Below are 19806 nucleotides of genomic sequence, written 5' to 3' on the forward strand. Positions count from 1 at the left end.
TCTCCTTCACTACTCTGCTGCCAACTAGTGGGGAATACACTGTATGACATCTTACCAGCCCTTTGTACACCATGACATCCCTATTACTTATAGGTGGCGGCCCTCAGGAGGAAAGAAGTTAATTTTCTCCCGGCAGTCACACTTTCTGTAAGGCCTCCGACACACTCACGTGAAAATCACACACGTGCCGAGAGACACGTATTTTCCCTGCGTGTTGCGTGCAGGTAAGTACGTGTCTCTGGTACGTGCAGGCCACGTGTGTTCTCCGCATGCTATCCGTGATAACATACGGAGAACAGGTTATTTACATACTCACGTGGTCCTTCCTGCTGTCCGTGGTACTGATCTTCGGTCTCCAGCCCTCCCGTCTCCCCGCTGCTGCTGCTGCCAGGCAGTGAAGTGAATATTAAATGAGAATAATGAGCGGCAGTCAGCAGAAAGTGACAGCAGCGGCAGAGACAGGAGGGCTGGAGAAGGTGAGTTAAGGTTTTTTTTTTCTCTGACACGTGTGTTTTCTCCGGCGCGTGTCACACGGGACCGCATCCACACTACACCCGTGTGGTATGGGTGCGGGCCGTGTGACACCCGTGCTGCCAGAGAAAACACTGACATGTCAGCGTGTTGAAAAACGCACACACGTACAAACGCACACGGACACACGTTCCGTGTGGTTTTACGTGTGTGTGCCTGCCACAATAGGGTAGCATTGCTGAACGTGTCTCCGTGCCGCCGGTACGTGCAAAAAAATGGCAAACACGTACCGGCGGCACGGATGTGTGTCGCAGGCCTAAGACAGCGAGGCAGCACTATAATACTATTTACCTGCAAATTACCACTGTTTTCTAAGGTGACAGATTCTCTAGAATTGTGTGGATTGCGGTCAGCAATACGGATTCTCAGCTTTTCTTTATTACCTGGAAGCTATTTTTTTGAACATGTCGTAAGCATTTCCAAGGTTGGGGTCCAAGTCTTTAAGGATATTATCGAAAGTTGACTCGTATCGCTTGTATATGTCATCACCAATTGTAGCTAACTTCTTCCCCAAATTGTCAATGTCACTGTGGAAAGGGAAAAACAATAAAATACATTTTTTTTTGCATTTTTTTTAAATTTGTATTTACAAACACATACATAAGAATTATACCTGTTTGATTTGTAACATTAAAGAGTTGTTTAAAGACATAACAAATTGTTGAAATATAACTTTAATATGCCATCTCCTTCCAATTCGAAGAGGTCTCATTGCTATGACCGTCACGGTCTGCTGTCAGATGCAGGCAGCCACATAATCCACATAATCTGCCATTGGGACCCTTGCAAAAACATCAGTGGAGCCAAAATAAGGTGACACACACTTTCCATGGCCATGTCATGGCAGAGATTGGTGGGCTTTCCTACATGACACCGGTATGCCTTTTATTCTAAGTGGGCTCTTTCCAATAACAGCTGTAGTGAATAATGTTAACGTTGCAGGATAAAATGTTTTGCCTTACGTTTTCTGTTATAAGCACTGGGCATAAAATGGAGTCAGACACAAGACAAACAGCAGATGGGCATTACTGAGCTAAATAATTGTTAGAGTGCTGAGGGTGTGGAAAAAAAGAGGAGTAGAGGGAAAAGTTACTTAAAATTAGAGCACACTACAATTATGCATAGAAATATAAAAAGCACATCTATGAGACATTTATAAAGACTTAGGGAGACTGTCACCAGGTTTTTACAACCTCATCTAACAGCATAATGTAAATACCGAGACCCTGATTCCAGCAATGTGTCACTTAGTTTATTAGGTATAGCAGTTGTGATACAGAAAGCTGACCAAGCTGATTAGCAGCTTTCTATGTACATTGTATATTGCCAGAGAGCTGCTAATCACTGCTGGGGGTGTGATTGGACCTTGTGCAGCTAGTCCAGCTATGATAACTCCTGCTGATAAAACACTAAGGCGGGCTTTGCACGTTGCGACATCGCAAGCCAATGCTGCGATGTCGCACGCGATAGTCCCCGCCCCCGTCGCAGCAGCGATATCTTGTGATTCCTGGCGTAGCGAACATTATCGCTACGCCAGCTTCACATGCACTCACCTGTCCTGCGACGACGCTCTGGCCGGCGAACCGCCTCCTTCCTAAGGGGGCGGGTCGTACAACATCAGAGTGACGTAACACGGCAGGCGGCCAATCAAAGCGGAGGGGCGGAGATGAGCAGGATGTAAACATCCCGCCCACCTTCTTCCTTCCGTATAGCCGGCGGCGGCAGGTAAGGAGATGTTCCTCACTCCTGCGGCTTCACACACAGCGATGTGTGCTGCCACAGGAACGAGGAACAACATCGTACCTGTCGCTGCACCGGCATTATGGAAATGTTAGAGAATACACCTATGATACGATAACGACGCTTTTGCGCTCGTTAATTGTATCATCTAGAATTTACACACTACGATGTCGAAAGTGACGCCGGATGTGTGTCACTTTCGATTTGACCCCACCGACATCGTTCCAACGTGCAAAGCCGCCCTAATTGTATTAAAACAACAGCACAAAGCTTAATAAAGGGAAATATCCCTGAAATCAGTGTCTCAGCCCCTATTTCATTTTGCCCTTAGATTACATAGAAAAAACCTGCTGACAGATTCCCTTTAAAGGCCCCGTCACACACAATGAGATCGCCAACGAGATTGTTGCTGAGTCACAGTTTCTGTGACGCAGCAACGATCTCTCCAGTGATCCAGTTATGTGTGACACCTACCAGCAATCAGGCCCCTGCTGTCAGGTCGCCGGTCGTTACAGAGTGGTCAGGACCATTTTCTTCAAAGGCGGTGTCCTGCTGGGCAGGACGCATCGCTGTGTTTGACGCTGTGTGACAGGGTCCCTATGACCGCCAATATCGTTATACAGGTCGCTACTGTGACCTGTATTGTTACTATGTCGTTGGTGAGGCCTGACTGTGTGACATCTCACCAGCGACCTCCCAGCGACTTACCAGTGATCGTTATCAGGACATATCATTGTCGGGATCGCTGGTAAGTCATTGTGTGTGACTGGGCCTTAGGCTCTGTGCGCACTAGTGCGTTTTACCCGCGGATTTACCCGCGGATTTGCCGCGGAAATTTCTTGAGAAATGTCTGCTATCTTTGTGCAGACATTTCCCAGCAAAATCTATGAGAAAAAAAAATAGCTGTGCGCACTGTGCGGATTTTTCTCAAGTAATTTCCTTAAGAAGAATTTCTCGAGAAAATTTCTTGAGAAAATGAGCATGTCAATTCTTTTCCGCAGGTACCCTGCGGATTTCGGCAGTACAGCCTGCAAAATCCGCAGGGAACCACCAGCGGGAAAATCGCGGCAAATTCGCAGCTATTCCGCGGCAAATCCGCATGCGGATTTGGTGCGGATTTTTTCCGGAGGTCCGGAAATCTTTCACTCCCAGAAGTTTCTCAAGAAATTTTCTTGAGAAACTTCACATTTCTAGTGCGCACATAGCCTTAAGAGTTCGCTGAAATCTCTGTATGTTAAATCGCTCCTGTTCTCACCCAGAAATGTCAAATCTGAGTAAGCAAGTGAAATCAGTTTGGTATTCCATATGTCATGCAAGTGCTATAAGTAGGTTTTATTGTTTTTACTCACCTAGCAGCTGTATGCCATCCATATGAAATGCGTTTTTTTTCTCAGCAGCTATTATTCTACAATTATTTACAGGACCATTTGCAATGTTCTATGTTACAGAATCGTAATGTAGCCGTAAAAAACAGGTGGCATGTTTGCAATAGTTTGTGACCTGCCTGATTGCTTTAGTGTCTCATGGAGAAAGCTAGAGGTCACTCTTCAATACAAGTCTATGATAGCCTCGTTCTAGCTCTCAAAGACTTTAATTAAGAGCTTATGACTCAACTTCTGACTTCTAGCCAGTCAGATTTTGCGGTCATAAGTTGACGCTTCGGTACTTGAGCGGTGACAATAAATGCTGAAAGCATCACAAGCTGAGCATCGGGGCAGGGACCTTATATTAAAAGCACCCCTCCAGCAGTGAACAAAAAAAACCCCCAGCTGGACTGGTGCTTTAACATAGAGAGTTGTTGGAAGACTTACAAAAGAAATGCAACCCACGTTATAGACTGCTAACACACAGCCCAGATTTAAAGGACCCAATGTACACACTGAAAATCTGGAATTATTAGACATGTTATACATACAAAGCCTGGTGCAGCATACAGTATCACAAAAGTTAGCATACCCTTCACATTTTTGAAAATACTTTATTATATCTTTTCATGGAACAACACTGACGATATGGCACTATGGCTACTTTACATTGTAGCAGTGTCAAACCACTGGCAACAAAAGTGAGTACACCCCTAAGTAAAAATGACCAATTAGCCATTTTCCGTCCCCGTTGTCATGTGACTTAGTTTTTTTTTTACAATTGTCTCAGGTGAGAATGGGGAGCACGTGTGTTACTTGTGGTGTTATCACTCACACACTCTCTCATACTGGTCACTGGACGTTCAACATGGCACCTCATGGCAAAGAATTCTTTGAGGATCTGAAAAAAGAATTGTTCCTCTACATAAAGATGGCTGTAGCAATATGTATATGCTGTATGTCCCCTAGGGGCCTCTAGGGGTCTCTCTTCTTGTATGTGTTTACAAGCAAGTGGGAACTCGCTGGTGCTGCAGACAGAGTACAGGCAGCAGAGAGAGATGTTATGGCTGACAATACCACCTAATAAATAGCCTGAAGATCTCCACTGAGTGTGATTACTGAGAGACACAACAACAGAACATGGTGGCAGCTGGGCACAGAACCTTCATGTGACACCTGCAAATCCTCAGAGCTTGTGTGTGAGACTGGGACTGTACAGAACATCATTGCAACTGTGAGTACAGATTTCCTGTCATTATACAAGATGGAGACTGGTCTGAAGCCCCCTCAGAAACTGGATGTCTCATCATGTAATCTATCCCAGACATTGAGACACTGGAAAGAGGAGTTTTCTCTGTATGTGGATCTGACAGTGGCCCCCAGTGATGACAAACGTAAAGTAAAGCTGTTTTATTACTTAATTGGGGAAAAAGGCAGAGAACTAGCCCAGACTTTACTGCCAGACACAGACCACCTCATCCTAGCAGACATTGTGGAGGCATTTGATAAGCACTGTGACCCCAAGAGAAATGAGACTGTGGAGAGATACAAGTTTTTCACAAGACAGCAGGCGGATGGTGAAAATGTAGACAGATATGTGACAGAGCTGAGGACATTGGCTGCAACATGTGGCTTTGGGGAAATCAGAGATAGCCTCATAAGAGACAGAATTGTATGTGGCATTATGGACACTCGCCTCAGAGAACGTTTACTCAGAGACGAAGAGCTGACCTTAGAGAGATCCATGCAAATCTGCAGGGCTGCAGAGCTGACAAAGCGCAGCCTGAAGATGATGGCAGGCACCAGTAATAATAATGATGATGATGAGGTACATGCAGTATCTATGAGAGGAAAGACAAGACCAAGCTCCCCTATAAGCACGATCCACTGCAAATATCGTGGTAAAAGACATGAGAGAGACAAGACCAAGTGTGCAGCATATGGCGAAACCTGCAGGTTATGTGGCTAGAAGAATCATTTCTCAGCTGTCTGCAGGCTGGGAACTGGCAAACAGCATGGACAGGTCCACACTGTGAGACCAGACACTGACCGTGCAGAGGACATTACATGGCTACAGCTGCAACTTGCAACAGAGAATGTCAATGTAATCATGCAGCCAGTAGTCAAGGATGCCAAGCAGCTCTATGCAACCTTCCTGTTGGCTGAGAAGCCCATTAGATTTCAGCTGGATTGTGGAGCAAGCTGCAATGTAATTCCAAGTGCTCTGCTGAACAAACAGGTTTCCATTGAGCCAACGGATAAGGTACTGGTGATGTACAACAAAAGTGTTCTGAAACCTATGGGGACATGTAAGCTCAAAATATGGAACCCATGTAACAGGAAAAGTTACAGAGCTGAATTTACCGTGCTGCATGGTGGGAACCATGTACCAATACTGGGAGTAAAAGCAGTGCAGGCAATGGACTTAATAAAAGTACAGTCTCAGAACATTATGTCTGTTGAGGTTTCCCAGGATATACCAAATCCCAAACTAAATGCAGAGCGCAATTTGGACTTTCAAAAAATAAAAATGGAGTATGCTGATTTATTTGAAGGTGGTGGATGTTTTGAAGGTAAATACAGGCTAGAAATTGATAAAACCGTGCAGCCTACCAGATTACCTACAAGAAGGGTGCCTGTAGCTTTAATGCAACCACTGAAAGTAGAGCTACAAGATTTACAGAAAAGAGGCATGATAGAACCAGTCCAGAAGAGTACAGATTGGATCAGCAGTTTGGTCACAGTGCAGAAACCATCAGGCAAGTTAAGAATATGAATTGATCCGAAGCCACTCAACAAGGCACTGAAAAGAAATCATTACCCGATGCCAACATTGGATGATGATCTCCTAGATCTATCAAAGGCTAAAATATTTTCTGTATGTGATGTCAAAAATGGATTCTGGTATGTGGAACTGACTGAAGAATCAAGTTTATTGACAACATTTTCTTCACCATTTGGACGCTATAAATGGCTGAGACTGCCCATGGGACTAAAACCTGCTCCGGAGATGTTCCAGCAGAAATTGATGCAGGCTTTGGAAGGACTTCCTGGAGTAAAAACAATAGCAGATGATATCCTTACAGTGGGAGAAGGCGAAGATATGGAATCCGCAATCAAGGATCATGATCAGAAGATGATACAATTTTTGGACCGATGTAGAGCAAAACAAATAAAGCTGAACGTGGACAAATTCAAACTGAAAATGACAGAAGTTGCATATATTGGACATCTTCTGACCTCAAATGGTGTAAAAGTGGATCCAGAAAAGGTGAGAGCAATTCAAGATTTGCCAACCCCAACTGATGTGTGTGGAGTACAACGATTTCTGGGCATGGTAAATTATCTCTCCAAGTTTTGCAAGCATCTGTCAGATATGTGTGAGCCACTGAGATAGCTAACCCACAAAGATGTGCTCTGGGAATGGACAGAAAACCAGGAAACTGCTTTCCGGTCAGTAAAGAAGGCTATTGCAGATGCAGCAACCCTGAAGTATTTCGACCCAGATCGAGAAGTGGTGGTACAATGTGATGCTTCAAAAAAGGCATTGGAGCTACACTAATGCAGAACAAACAGCCAATCACGTTTGCAAGCAGAGCCCTAACAACAACAGAGCAGGGATATGCTCAGATTGAGAAGGAGTTACTGGCTGTGGTTTTTGGGATGGAGAAGTTTCACCAGTACACCTATGGTCGACGAGTAACAGTGCAATCTGATCACAAGCCATTGGAGAGCATTACAAAGAAACCACTACTAAATGCCCCAAAGAGACTACAGCGCATGCTGTTACGACTTCAGAAATACGATTTTGACATCTGTTACTGTCCAGGAAGAGACTTACTGATTGCAGATACTCTAAACAGAGCATACCTACCTGTCACAAATGATGAGGAGAATGAAATTGAAACCATCAATATGTGTGACTATCTGGCGGTGTCAAAAGACAAGTTTAAGCAAATACAGACTTGTACAGAGAAGGATAAAATACTCCAGATCTTAAAGACTGTCATCTTGCAGGGCTGGCCAAAATACAAGCAGCATGCACCTAGGGAAGTTTCTCCATTCTTCCACATAAGAGATGAACTGTCAGTGCAGCAAGGAATCATCTTTAAAGGAGACAGAGCTGTTATACCAGAAGCACTCAGGAGAGACATACTGGAAACACTGCACTCTTCGCACTTAGGCAGGGAAGGATGTCTACGGCGAGCAAGAGAATCTATTTATTGGCCAGGAATGAATGACCACATGAAAAACTATATAGCACAATGTGAAATATGTGCATCCTGCAGTGATAAGCAACAAAAGGAGACATTGCAACCTCATGAAATTCCACAGATGCCTTGGTCAAAAGTTGGAACAGATGTGTTCACATGGAATGACAAAGAATACCTGACTACAGTGGACTATTTATCTAACTTTTGGGAGATTGATTTGTTACAGGACACAAGGGCGAGAACAGTGATTAAAAAACTCAAGGCCCATTTTGCCAGGTATGGCATTCCAGATATCGTGTTCTCTGACAATGCTGCTCAGTTTACTTCAGAAGAGTTTAAAACTTTCAGCAAGAAATGGGAATTTGAACACCAGATGTCTTCTCCAAGATATCCACAGAGTAATGGCAAAGCAGAGTCCGCAGTAAAAACGGCCAAAAGACTCCTTAAAAAAGCAAAACAGGCAGGTACTGATGTATATCTGTCTATACTGGATCATAGAAACACACCCACCCAAGGCATAGACAGCAGTCCGGCACAGAGTCTCATGAGTAGACGTACAAAGACACTCATACCAACCGCTAGTCATCTGTTAAAGCCAAAGTTGGTGGGAAACATCAAAGCTCAACTAATGAAAAATCAAGATAGGCAAGCTTTCTATTACAATAAATCTGCAAAGGATCTGCCAGATCTCCAGAGGAATGACAACATACGGCTGCAGCCAAGCAGCAAATACGACAAACACTGGCAAAAGGCAAAGGTTGTCCAGAAACTAGGACCTCGGTCCTACGAAATTGTAACAGAAGACGGAAGAAGCCTAAGGAGAAATAGGAGATATTTGAGGAAAACACAAGAACAACATGATTCATGGCCTTTTGAACAATATCCTGATACCCAAGATAACGAGGCAGCAAGTCCAAGCCAAGTACCAACAGTGACTTCTGACCATCAGGGTGAGACTGTTAACCAGAGACAGGCAATATAAGAAGGCACATTACCAGAATCAGAACAACTACCAGAGGTGGACATTGACTCTTCTTATATTACTAGGACCGGCAGAATGATCAGAAAGCCTGCGCACCTCAAGGATTATATTTAACTGTATATATTGTAATTCTCTTTTACTTGGTCAGATTAACTTGTGTTTATTAAGTTTGATTGTTATTCTTGTTTAAAGAGAAAGGATGTAGCAATATGTATATGTCCCCTAGGGGCCTCTAGGGGTCTCTCTTCTTGTATGTGTTTACAAGCAAGTGGGAACTCGCTGGTACTGCAGACAGAGTGCAGGCAGTAGAGAGAGATGTTATGGCTGACAATACCACCTAATAAATAGCCTGAAGATCTCCACTGAGTGTGATTACTGAGAGACACAACAACAGAACAATGGCCTAGGCTATAAGAAGATTGCCACCACGCTGAAACTGAGCTGCAGCATGGTGGCCAGACCATACAGCTGTTTAACAAGACATGTTCCATTCCGGACAGGCCTCACAATGGTCGACCAAAGACGTTAAGGGCACGTGCTCAGCGTCTTATTCAGAGGTTGTATTTTTAAAATAGATGTTTGAGTGCTGTAAGCATTGCTGCAGAGGTTAAAGGGGTGGAGGGTCAGCCTGTCTGCTCAGACCATATGCATCAAATTGGTCTGCATGGCTCTTGTCCCAGAAGGAAGCCTCTTCGCAAGGTGATGCATAAGAAAGCCTGCACACCATTTGATGAATACCTAACAGATTAAAGACATGGATTACTGGAACCATGTCCTGTGGTCTGATGAGACCAAGATAAACTTATTTGGTTCAGATGGTGTTAAGCTTGTGTGGTGGCAACAAGGTGAGGAGTTCAAAGACAAGTGTGTCTTGCCTACACTCAAGCATGGTGGTGGTAGTGTCATGGTTTTGACGCTTAATGAGTACTGCCGGCTGTGGGGAGCAAGAGTTAATTGAGGGAACCATGAATGCCAACATGTACTCTGACATACTGAAGCAGAGCATGATCCCCTTCCTATGTACGGCAACATAATGACGACCCCAAACTCACCTCCAAGATGACCACTGTCTTGCTGAAGAAGGTGAGGGTAAAGGTGCTGCACTGGGCAAGCATGTCTCCAGATCTAAACCCTGTTGACCTATTGGGGCATCCTCAAACAGCAGGTGGAGGAATGCAGGGACTTTAACATCCACCAACTCCGTGATGTTGTTATGGAGGAGTGGAAGAGGATTCCAGTGGCTTCTGTGAAGCTCTAGTGAACTCCATGCCCAAGACAGCTAACGCAGTGTGTGAAAATAATGGTGGCCACACAAAATATTGACACTTTGTGCACAATTTGTCCATTTTCACTTAGGGGTGTACTTACTTTTGTTGCCAGTGGTATTGACTTTAATGGCTGTGTGTTGAGTTATTTTGAGGACACACCAAGTTTACACTGTTATACAAGCTGTACACTGACTACTTTACATTGTATCAAAGTGTCAGATCCTCAGGGTTGTCCCATGAAAAGATATAATAAAATATTTACAAAAGTCTGAAGAGGGTAATCACTTTTGTATTATACTGTAAATCATTTATAAGACAAATGTCACATGTGAATGCAGTTATGGTTATAATAACATTGCACATCTGTCCTATGCCTAATATATTCCCAAGCCACCCCCAAAAAAGGCACAAAAAATGAAATTTGTTTGTGACAGTATATAAAAGGGACAAAATGTGATACAAATTAGAAGGCTGGTAGTGCCAAAGATAACAAATAACAATAAGGACACTGTGCACAATGAAAGGATGAACATGCCAAACATGATACACTATCGAAATAACTATCAAATCAAAACAATGTAGAATACATAATGCCACAAAAAAAAAAACACAGATAGAAGAAATATAGCAAAAAAACATCACATGGTAGCTAAAGAAAAATGTGTCAGGCCCGTATATGTGGCAGATATATAGAGAGACTACAGTGTAGGCAGCGGTACTGCCACCTTCTTTATTGGACCCAGGAATAATTGGATGGCTGGATTTCTGGTCTGATTAGTCCCAGCACAACCCTTACAATGACAAGCACAGCAAACGGTGTAATTCGTATGCCCCCCCTCCTTTTCACATGTCACTATAATAATAAATAATAATTCTCTACATTAAAAGGCTATTTAAAAGGTGAGCATTCACTTCAGGCACCATATTATTTTGGTGTTAGGTTCTCTTTAAGAAAACAAACAAACAGCAGCACTTCCATCATCAGATGCACAGCAGCGGAGTTACTTCATTTCCCCATGTCACAACGTCTGCTCCACACAGAACTTTCTCCTGCAAAGCAGTGTTACAAACTAGTTGAAATTGGCATTCCCTTGCCCACAATTACCCAGATTTTGCTATGAAATCATTTCCCATACAAGCACTACACGTTTTTGCTGCTTCTCCAACCTTTTTGTTGCTTGGCTGTTCGAGCTCTCTGCATTATATGTACAATTTATTTTAATTTAAGTAGTGAAAAAAAAATCATAACTTTGTAAATAAATACTTTGCTTTTGGCACCATATTCCGAGATCTGTAATGTTATATTTTTCGGTATCTGGGCAGTGTGATGGTTACTTTTGCGTCCTGAGCTGATGCCTACACCAGGCTTCAGAAGCTCAATGATGTGGGAGAACAAAGCCTCGTGCATGTGCAAGCTTTGTATAGCGCTGGTGATGATGCCAGCTCCTGTGAGTGGCGTGCGAACATGATAGGCGGGCTGATTAGTCTAAGGAACTAAAGCCCTATCGACTAGTCAAAGGGTCATTTACATATCATACACAGACTTTAGAAATTATTTTTGAAATGATCTGTTTATGTGTGCAATGTAATACAGGGACTGTAGGCAGGGAATTTAGCTAGGTAGACACAGCTGCTGGTGGTACTGCAGCGCCCCGGTGATATAATGACACTACAGCGCAGCGCTCCTCCTCACCCAGAGCAGTAATAACAGTCAGCGACGGGAGTGAGACATTCTCAGCGTGATCAAGGATCACCAGATCACGCTGAGAGAGCATGCTTTCACCTGCTTTTAGGAATGTCATAGAGGGGAAAAGTAAAGTAATCACTTAAATTCTTTAACCCCTTCACCCCCCAGGCGATTTTCCACTTTTCATTTTTTCCTCCTATTCTTCCAAGAGCCATAACTTTTTTCATTTTTCCATAAATCTTGCCTCATGAGGGCTTATTTTTTGCAAGACAATTTGTACTTTTGTATGGCACCATTGAGTTTACCATATAGTGTACTAGAAAACAGTAAAAAAATCGAAATGTGGAGAAATAGTAAAAAAAGTGAAATTCCACAACGGTTTGGGGTTTATTATTCACCATGTTCCCTATATGGTAAAACTGACCTATCATTATGATTCACCAGGTTGGTACGAGTTCGCAGATACCAAACATTTATACTTTTACTTTTAACTTAATGGTGAAACCAAAATTCAGAAGTTTGTCCAAAAAAAGAAAAGCGCTTTTGTCGCCATTTTCCAAGACCCGTAGTGTTCTCATATTTTTGGATCCGGGGCTCAGTGATGGCTTTTTTTTTTGCAACTTGAGCTGACATTTTTAATTTTACCATATCTGTGTATATGGAATGATTTGATCGCCTGTTATTGAATTTTAATGCAATGTTGCAGTGAACAAAAAACATAATTTTGGCGTTTGGAATTTTTTTCTCGCCACACCATTTACCGATCAGATTAACTGAGTTTATATTTTGATAGATCGTGAATTTCTAAATGCAGCGATACCAAATATGTGTTTTTTTATTTTAAATTGTTTTATTTTTAATGGAGCAAAAGGGGGATGCTTTAAACTTTTTTTTTTTACATTTTTTGTTGATTTTATTAGTTTTAATAGGGAACTTTATGAGTGCATACTCTGATCATTTGTCCAGAAATGCTCATCGCTTGTGAGTGCCAGCAAAGTGAATAGGATTTATAGAAATCTCATGCCCACAGTGCTTCTTTTTTACTCAGTATAGGTGAATATGCAGAACTTCATGTGCAAATTTTTCTAAACAGATATGGGAAATTCCACAAGAGAAAAAACGCTATGAAAGCTCACTAAAAACGCATTTAATTCACACATGACTGTATCAATTAGTGATGTGTCGGTCGCGAACAACGAGCCGGCTCCCTACTGTGAACGATGTGAGCCATCACACCAGTGAGAGCCACTAAATTCTCTTAATGGCTCTCACTGGGCGTAACATTACGGCGATCAGTGCATAAAACCCCGGCAATTCTACATTTTAATTGGTCCATTACAGGTGGGGGGGGCCTTTGGCAGTGGGTGGGCGGGGTTTTGATCATGCTAACATCTTCTTTAATATGTGTTCACCCAAGGTGAACACATATTTAATAGGTATCCATTTAGGATCTGAATAAGCTGACTCTTTTTGGAGAATGGAGCCATGAGCGCCAGATCACTAAAAAGAGCTGGATTGCCGATCACTAAAGTTTTGTCAAGGCCAAATACCAGAAAGGTAGTTTTGTTACAAATATGAAATATAAAAAAAGAGCCAAAAAGCTCACCGTCAAAAACACAATAGGGTATAAGGGAAAAGCTTTTTTCACCAATCCAGCATGTCAGAAGAGAGGACTTATAGCTGCAATGCTCCTCTGGGAAATATACAAATTGTCTCTTCAGGGAGGAAGGAGGCAATCTCTAGTGCCACCTAATGGTAGTAGCAATTCTAGAAGTCAAAAGTAACCTTTTAATGAGCCTTGTCATATGACTTAGGATTTATGCCAGATCAGAACCTCAATTAGCAGACAAGGCTAATTAAACAGTCAGTTTTAATTTCTAAGATTTCTATTTCCAATAGGTGGCACAAGAGTTCATCCACTTCCTCCCTGAAGAGACAATTTGCACATTTACCTAAGGAGCATTGCAGTTATAAGTCTCCTCCCTACTGACATGCTGGATTGGTGCGTCAGTCTCCGCGAGGAGACTAGCCTCCCCTTTAGACCCCATCTTATCTTCTCATACAGCCAAATCAGATCTCACACTTTGCACTGACGAGGGACAATCACCCCGAAACACTGTGTCTGCAAATTGAGGTTCTGATCTGGCATAAATCCTAAGTCATATGATAAGGCTCATTAAAGGGTCACTTTTGACTTCTAGGATTTCTACTTCCAATAGGTGGCACTAGTGTTCATCTACTTCCTCCCTGAAGAGACAATTTGCAAAAACACGATAAAAACACACGTAAAAGATAAACAATGGAAGAAAAAACCAAGTAACCTCATTTAAATAACACACCAACTAATCATCGTGGGAATGTAACTTTCAACCTCATTAATGTCTGCATAGTGTGCCAATCATTTTTTTTAGTCCTAAATGCTTAATTGTTAGCATTTTGATATCAGACTCATACCCATCACATTGTCTTGCATCTTCTAGTTCATCAGCCAGAGGTTTAATGTCCTCATTTTCACTTCTTATTGCGGTCATGTGAAATGTATAACTAAGGAAAACGGCCTCTGCCTGCTGCTCTGTAGAACAAAAAACATACAATAAATAAATGAGCCTTCCAATCAGCAACTATGTTACTACACAAAAAGTACAGAAACAAGAGTAGTCACCGTGCTTCAATACATTGTTTACAACAATATTATACACCACAACTCACTCCTTAACATATTACATTTATTTGTTTTTTTTTTGCTCCCAAAATATAGAAGCTTGGGACTGTTAAATATTACCTTTATGCCCTAATATCTGGTTGAGCTTGTCTTACACTCCTCAACATTAAAATTGCAACACCAAGAAGGAAAGGTTGAGGAATCATGGAAAGCACAGGATCGAAAGACATGTCTCGAGAGAACAACATCGGAGAGTGGTCCCCTCTATTTCTAGTGTCAGGAGATCACAGCGCACGGCTACCGGTCCAGCAAGTGTTAAATGATTTGTCTGGTCTCCTAAATTCTAGGTGAAAAGCTGGGAATCCGCTGTTCTGAGTGTCCAATTTACCTCTGCTGTAAATACTCCCCCTTCATCTCAAGGAGTTGCCAGGGATAGCTCTGCTATAGCTAGCCTCTAGATGGAACATGTGAGCTGTGGACCAGGATGTGTTTTGGGAGGCGTAGCTGGAGATTGCTGTGTGGAAGTTGTGTTGTGATTTCCCTTCCTTTACTCTCTTTTCAGTTTGCCTCACTGGTCCATTCCCCTTTACTCCTTCCTGTAGTTTGGTGTTCTTTGGACTATTGCTGTTTCTGTCTCCGCTGTCTGTCTTATCCTCTCTGTGTCTTTAACTAGAGCAAGATTAGCGTTCCTGCTACCCTGCACACCAGACAGAACTGTGTTCAGAGAAAGACAGGGATAGGAATGTGATCAACGCATGAGGTGAAATAAGGGAGCTGAGGATGCAGAGTGTGTTAGGAATTGCTCCTCCCTATCCTTCCCTAGCGGCAGGGTATCCATTCTCCAGTCTCGCCTTGCATCGACCTTGGTGGAATGCTACAACCATGAGCTGCCTTGGAGTGGTACCTATTGCCTATCTTCAGACAACTCCAACCTCACCATCAGAGGCTCTGGTGAAGATTCGATAGGCACTTAGTCATGCACATCTAAGGGTAAGCCTGGTTCTGGGAACAGTGGGCTCACATCCCTCTGTCACCTCCATCACTGTACCGTGACAATATGTTAAAGATTTGTAAATGATGAAAAATGGAAACAAAAGTTTCAAAACATCTCAATTTATTCAGTATTGAGTATGAGCGCTACATGCAGAAACACTTGCACTTACAGTTGAAACCAGAAGTTTACATACACTTTCAAAAAGGACACATCTGCATGTTTTTCTTACTCTCTGACATGAAATCAGAATAAACTTATCCCGTTTTAGGTCAATTTGGATTACCAAAATTCTTTATATTTGCCAAATGCCAAAATAATGAAAGAGAGAAAATGTTTTAAGGCTTTTTTATTACTTTCTGCAAAGTCAAAAGTTTATATACACTAAGAGTACTATGCCTTTAACCCCTTCAGCCCCCAGCCTGTTTTCACCTTAAAGACCAGGCCATTTTTTGCAATTTTGACCAGTGTCACTTTATGAGGTTATAACTCTGGAACGCTTCAACGGATCCTGGCGATTCTGACACTGTTTTTTTCGTGACATATTGTACTTCATGTCAGTGGTAAATTTAGAATGATATGTTTTGCATTTATTTGTGAAAATTTCGGAAATTCAGCGAAAATTTCGCAATTTTCAAAATTTGAAATTTTATGCCCATAAATCTGAGGGATATGTCACACAAAATAGTTACTAAATAACATTTCTTACTTGTCTACTTTACACCAGTGCGATTTTCGAAACAATTTTTTTGTCGTTAGGAAGTTAGAAGGGGTCAAAGTTCATCAGCAATTTTCCATTTTTCCAACAAAAATTACAAAAAAAATTTTTTTATGTACCACATCACATTTGGAGTCATTTGAGAAACCTAGGTGACAGAAAATACCCAAAAGTGACCCCATTCTAAAATCTGCACCCCTCACTCTGCTCAAAACCACATCCAAGAAGTTTATTAATCCTTTAGGAGCTTCACAGCAACCAAGGCAATGTGGAAGAAAAAAATGAAAATTTTTACTTTTTTACATCAAAAAGTTACGGTACTTTAGCCATAACATTTAGCATTTTCACAAGGGTATCAGGAAAAAATGCCCCATAAAATTAATTGTGCAATTTCTCCTGAGTACACCGCTATCTCATATGTGGTGGAAATCAATTGTTTGGGCGCATGGCAGGTCTCGGAAGGGAAGGAGCATAATTTGAATTTTTGAAAGCAAAATCGTCTTGAATCATTAGCGGATGCGATGTTGCGTTTGGAGACCCCCTGAGGTGCCTAAATAATGGAGCTCCCCCACAAGTGACCCCATTTTGGAAACTAGCCTCTCCATGACATAAATCTAGATGGGTAATGAGCACTTTGAACCCTCATGTGTTTCATACATTGAGCCATAAAAACAAAAAAGTACTTTTTTTTTCCACAAAAATGTTATTTTAGGGTAAATTTTTTTAATTATTACAGGGCTAACAGCATAAAATGGACCACAAAATTTGTTGGGCAATTTGTTCTGAGTACGCTGATACCTCATATTTGGCAGAAAACCACTGTCTGGGCGCACGGTAGAGATCCAGAGGGAAGGAGCGTCATTTGAGTTTTCAAATGGAAAATTAGCTGGAATCGTTAGCCGCACCATGTTGCGTTTGGAGATCCCCCTGATGTGCCCAAACAGTGGAGCTCCCCCACATGTGACCCCATTTTGGAAACTCGACCCCCCCATACAAAAAAATATTAGTTTGGCGAAATAAAAAAATACGGACGTCAGTAAAAAAAATAAATAAAAAAAAAAAAAATATGAGCGCCTGCAACTGACACTAAGACAAGTGCCACACGTGAGAGCGATGCATGAATCTCGCATCGCATCACCCGGCACAGCCGCACACTCCTGTCTGGAAGAGAGTGACCATGCCAAATGATGCGATGTGACACTCGTGCATCGCTCTCATGTGTGGCACTAGGCTGACCCTTACAATATTCAGTAAAAAATACTGTAGTTGACGATTACTACAGTATAATTTTACTAGCCCTAAACTAAGTTTATTTGTATTTCTTTCTTAGTTTACAGAAAGAAAAAAAATCAGGACACACGCACGGATGTGCTGCAAAAAGGGGAAGGGGGACTAGGTGGGATGGAAAAAAAGATGGATGGAGGATAGAAGAGGGCACAACGGATGCAGGAGCGGCGGATGGAGAAGCGGCGGAGGATGGGTGAGGGCGCAACGGATGCAGGAGCAGCGGAGGATGGGGGGAGGGTGGAAAGGGAGTGGGAGGTGAAATTGGGGATAGCTACCTTGCTGGATGGATCTAGGCAGCAGGATCGCAGCAGATGGAGGAGGCAGCAGACCCGGGAGGGGGAGAGGTGGGAAAGGGGGCAGAGGATTAAGGGGATGGGAGAGAGCAGGCAGCAGACCGGGGAGGGGGCAGCAGCTGATGGGCGAGTGCGGTGGCAGATGCAGGGGTGCAGCGGCTGATGGAGAGAGTGCGGTGGCAGATGGGGAGAGTGCGGTGGCAGATGGGGAGAGTGCGGTGGCTGATGGGGAGAGTGCGGTGGCTGATGGGGAGAGTGCGGTGGCTGATGGGGAGAGTGCGGTGGCTGATGGGGAGAGTGCGGTGGCTGATGGTGCAGTGGAGCGGCAGATGCAGGGGCGGCGAAGTGGCGGAAACAAGGAGGCAGCAGAAAGAAAGCAGCGGCGTTAGATGCGGGTGTAATACTTATTCTATGTTCTGAGGATTTCGATAGCGTAGGGCAATGACAATCAGAGACGAGTTCCGGGTACAAGATGTTTTATAGTATGTCACCACGGTAGATACAGAACAAACACAACAACACAATAACACATACAATACTTTCCGGAATAGACGCGCAGGGGATTCCCGGGGCCACGCACCGGACTCCCCCAGGGAGACCACCAGAGCGAACCCCTATACAGGGACTGTCCGGCAATCTACCCCGGAAGGCCTAAATGCGCAGCAGCCGGGATAAGGAGCAAGCGGTAAAGTCAATGAGTGTCCGTACGGAAATGTTTGTCCAGAATGGTTACGAACCAAAAGAGAACCAGGCGGAGTGCTGACCGAAGATGGTAAACGGAATCCGGGCACAGCCTTGAAGAGCCGGGTACAGTCCAGAGTCAATCGGTAGGTAGTCTTTTAGGGGAATCCAGAGGCAATCAGGAATAAGCAGCAAACACAGCAGGAGCACACAGCAGGCAGTATACTCAGGCACTGGACTGGGCTGGGAGGCGGCCTTTTAAGCAGCTGGACAGGAAGTAGGGCAACAGAACGGTAACCTCCATGTTAACCGAGGGCAAGGGCAGTCAAAAGAGAACTGGAAAACCTGGAAACCTGACAGCGGGAGGCCAAGCGGCGTCACATGCAGGGGTGCAGCGGGAGGAGAGCAGCAGCGTCAGATGCCCCCCTGCATCTGACGCCGTTGCTCTCCTCCCACTGCGCCCCTGCAAGTGACGTCACTGCGCCCCCCTGCATCTGACACCGCTGCTCTCCTCCCCCTCTGCCCCTGCATGTGATGCCGCTGCGCCCCCCCTGCATCTGACGCCGCTGTTCTCTTTCTGCTGAGCATCGGCGTCACATGCAGGGGTACAGCGGGAGGAGAGCAGCGGAGTCACATGCAGGGGTGCAGCGGGAGAGCAGCGGCTGTTGTGAATGTTAGTTATGTTTTGGCTGCTGGGAGGCTCCCTCTGGTGGCCAGGAATGGTTTGGACTTGGACCAGGTGTGTTGTGCAAAGGGCGTTTCCTTTGCTAACTCTCTGCTTATTTAAATCCTGGTCTGATAGCTGGCTATGCCGGATGTCAGTTGTTCTTTGTATCACCAGCCTGCTTCATTCTGCTCCACACCACATCTACCCCAGAAAGTGCTTGCTCTTTATTTATTGTTTGGTTCTTTTGCTCTTATCTGGGTTTGTCATTTGCTGTGGTTGTTTTCAGTTTATTTGCATGCGGGGATTTTCCCCTCAGTTGCTTGGCTGGGGAACTCCCTGCAGTTCTGTTTGGAGTATAGCTCCTTTGGGTCCATGTGTTTGTGGCTTGTTGAATTTGTTATGATTCTTGTTTTCTGTTCATTGGTATGACAAAAACACCTGGTATAGGACAAAGTTCAGATCGTGCGATCTGAGGGCCTTTTTGTACTATCAGGAATTTGGAATTTTGCAGGGTTTTACTCTGGCCACCATCAGTCCCTTTCCTGTCCTTTCCTATTTTAGTCAGTGGGGTCTTATGTTTTGCTAATCCTGTCATCTATCTGTGTATTGTGTTTTTCCTATATCACTGCAGTCTTTCAATGTGGGGGGCTTGCTATTCTTGTCTATTTTCTGAGGCAGAGAGTTATTCATCTTTCCTTCCTTTAGGATAGTTAGTTCTCCA

The 19806-nt window shown here is 43.5% G+C and overlaps 1 protein-coding gene across 3 annotated transcripts in view; it reads right to left on the minus strand.

The window, feature by feature from the left end:
- Positions 1 to 19806, minus strand: part of BAK1 (BCL2 antagonist/killer 1) — a 96581-nt gene that overhangs the window by 27868 nt on the left and 48907 nt on the right. For all 3 annotated transcript variants that reach the window (XM_075333843.1, XM_075333844.1, XM_075333845.1), the window contains exons 3-4: positions 14241 to 14358; positions 915 to 1058 (exon numbers count right to left, since the gene is read on the minus strand). In XM_075333843.1, coding sequence (XP_075189958.1) covers positions 915 to 1058; positions 14241 to 14358 — 262 coding nt within the window. The remainder of the gene's footprint in view (positions 1 to 914; positions 1059 to 14240; positions 14359 to 19806) is intronic.

The sequence above is a fragment of the Anomaloglossus baeobatrachus genome, chromosome 2 (assembly GCF_048569485.1).
Source record: "Anomaloglossus baeobatrachus isolate aAnoBae1 chromosome 2, aAnoBae1.hap1, whole genome shotgun sequence".
Classification (NCBI taxonomy): Eukaryota; Metazoa; Chordata; class Amphibia; order Anura; family Aromobatidae; genus Anomaloglossus; species Anomaloglossus baeobatrachus.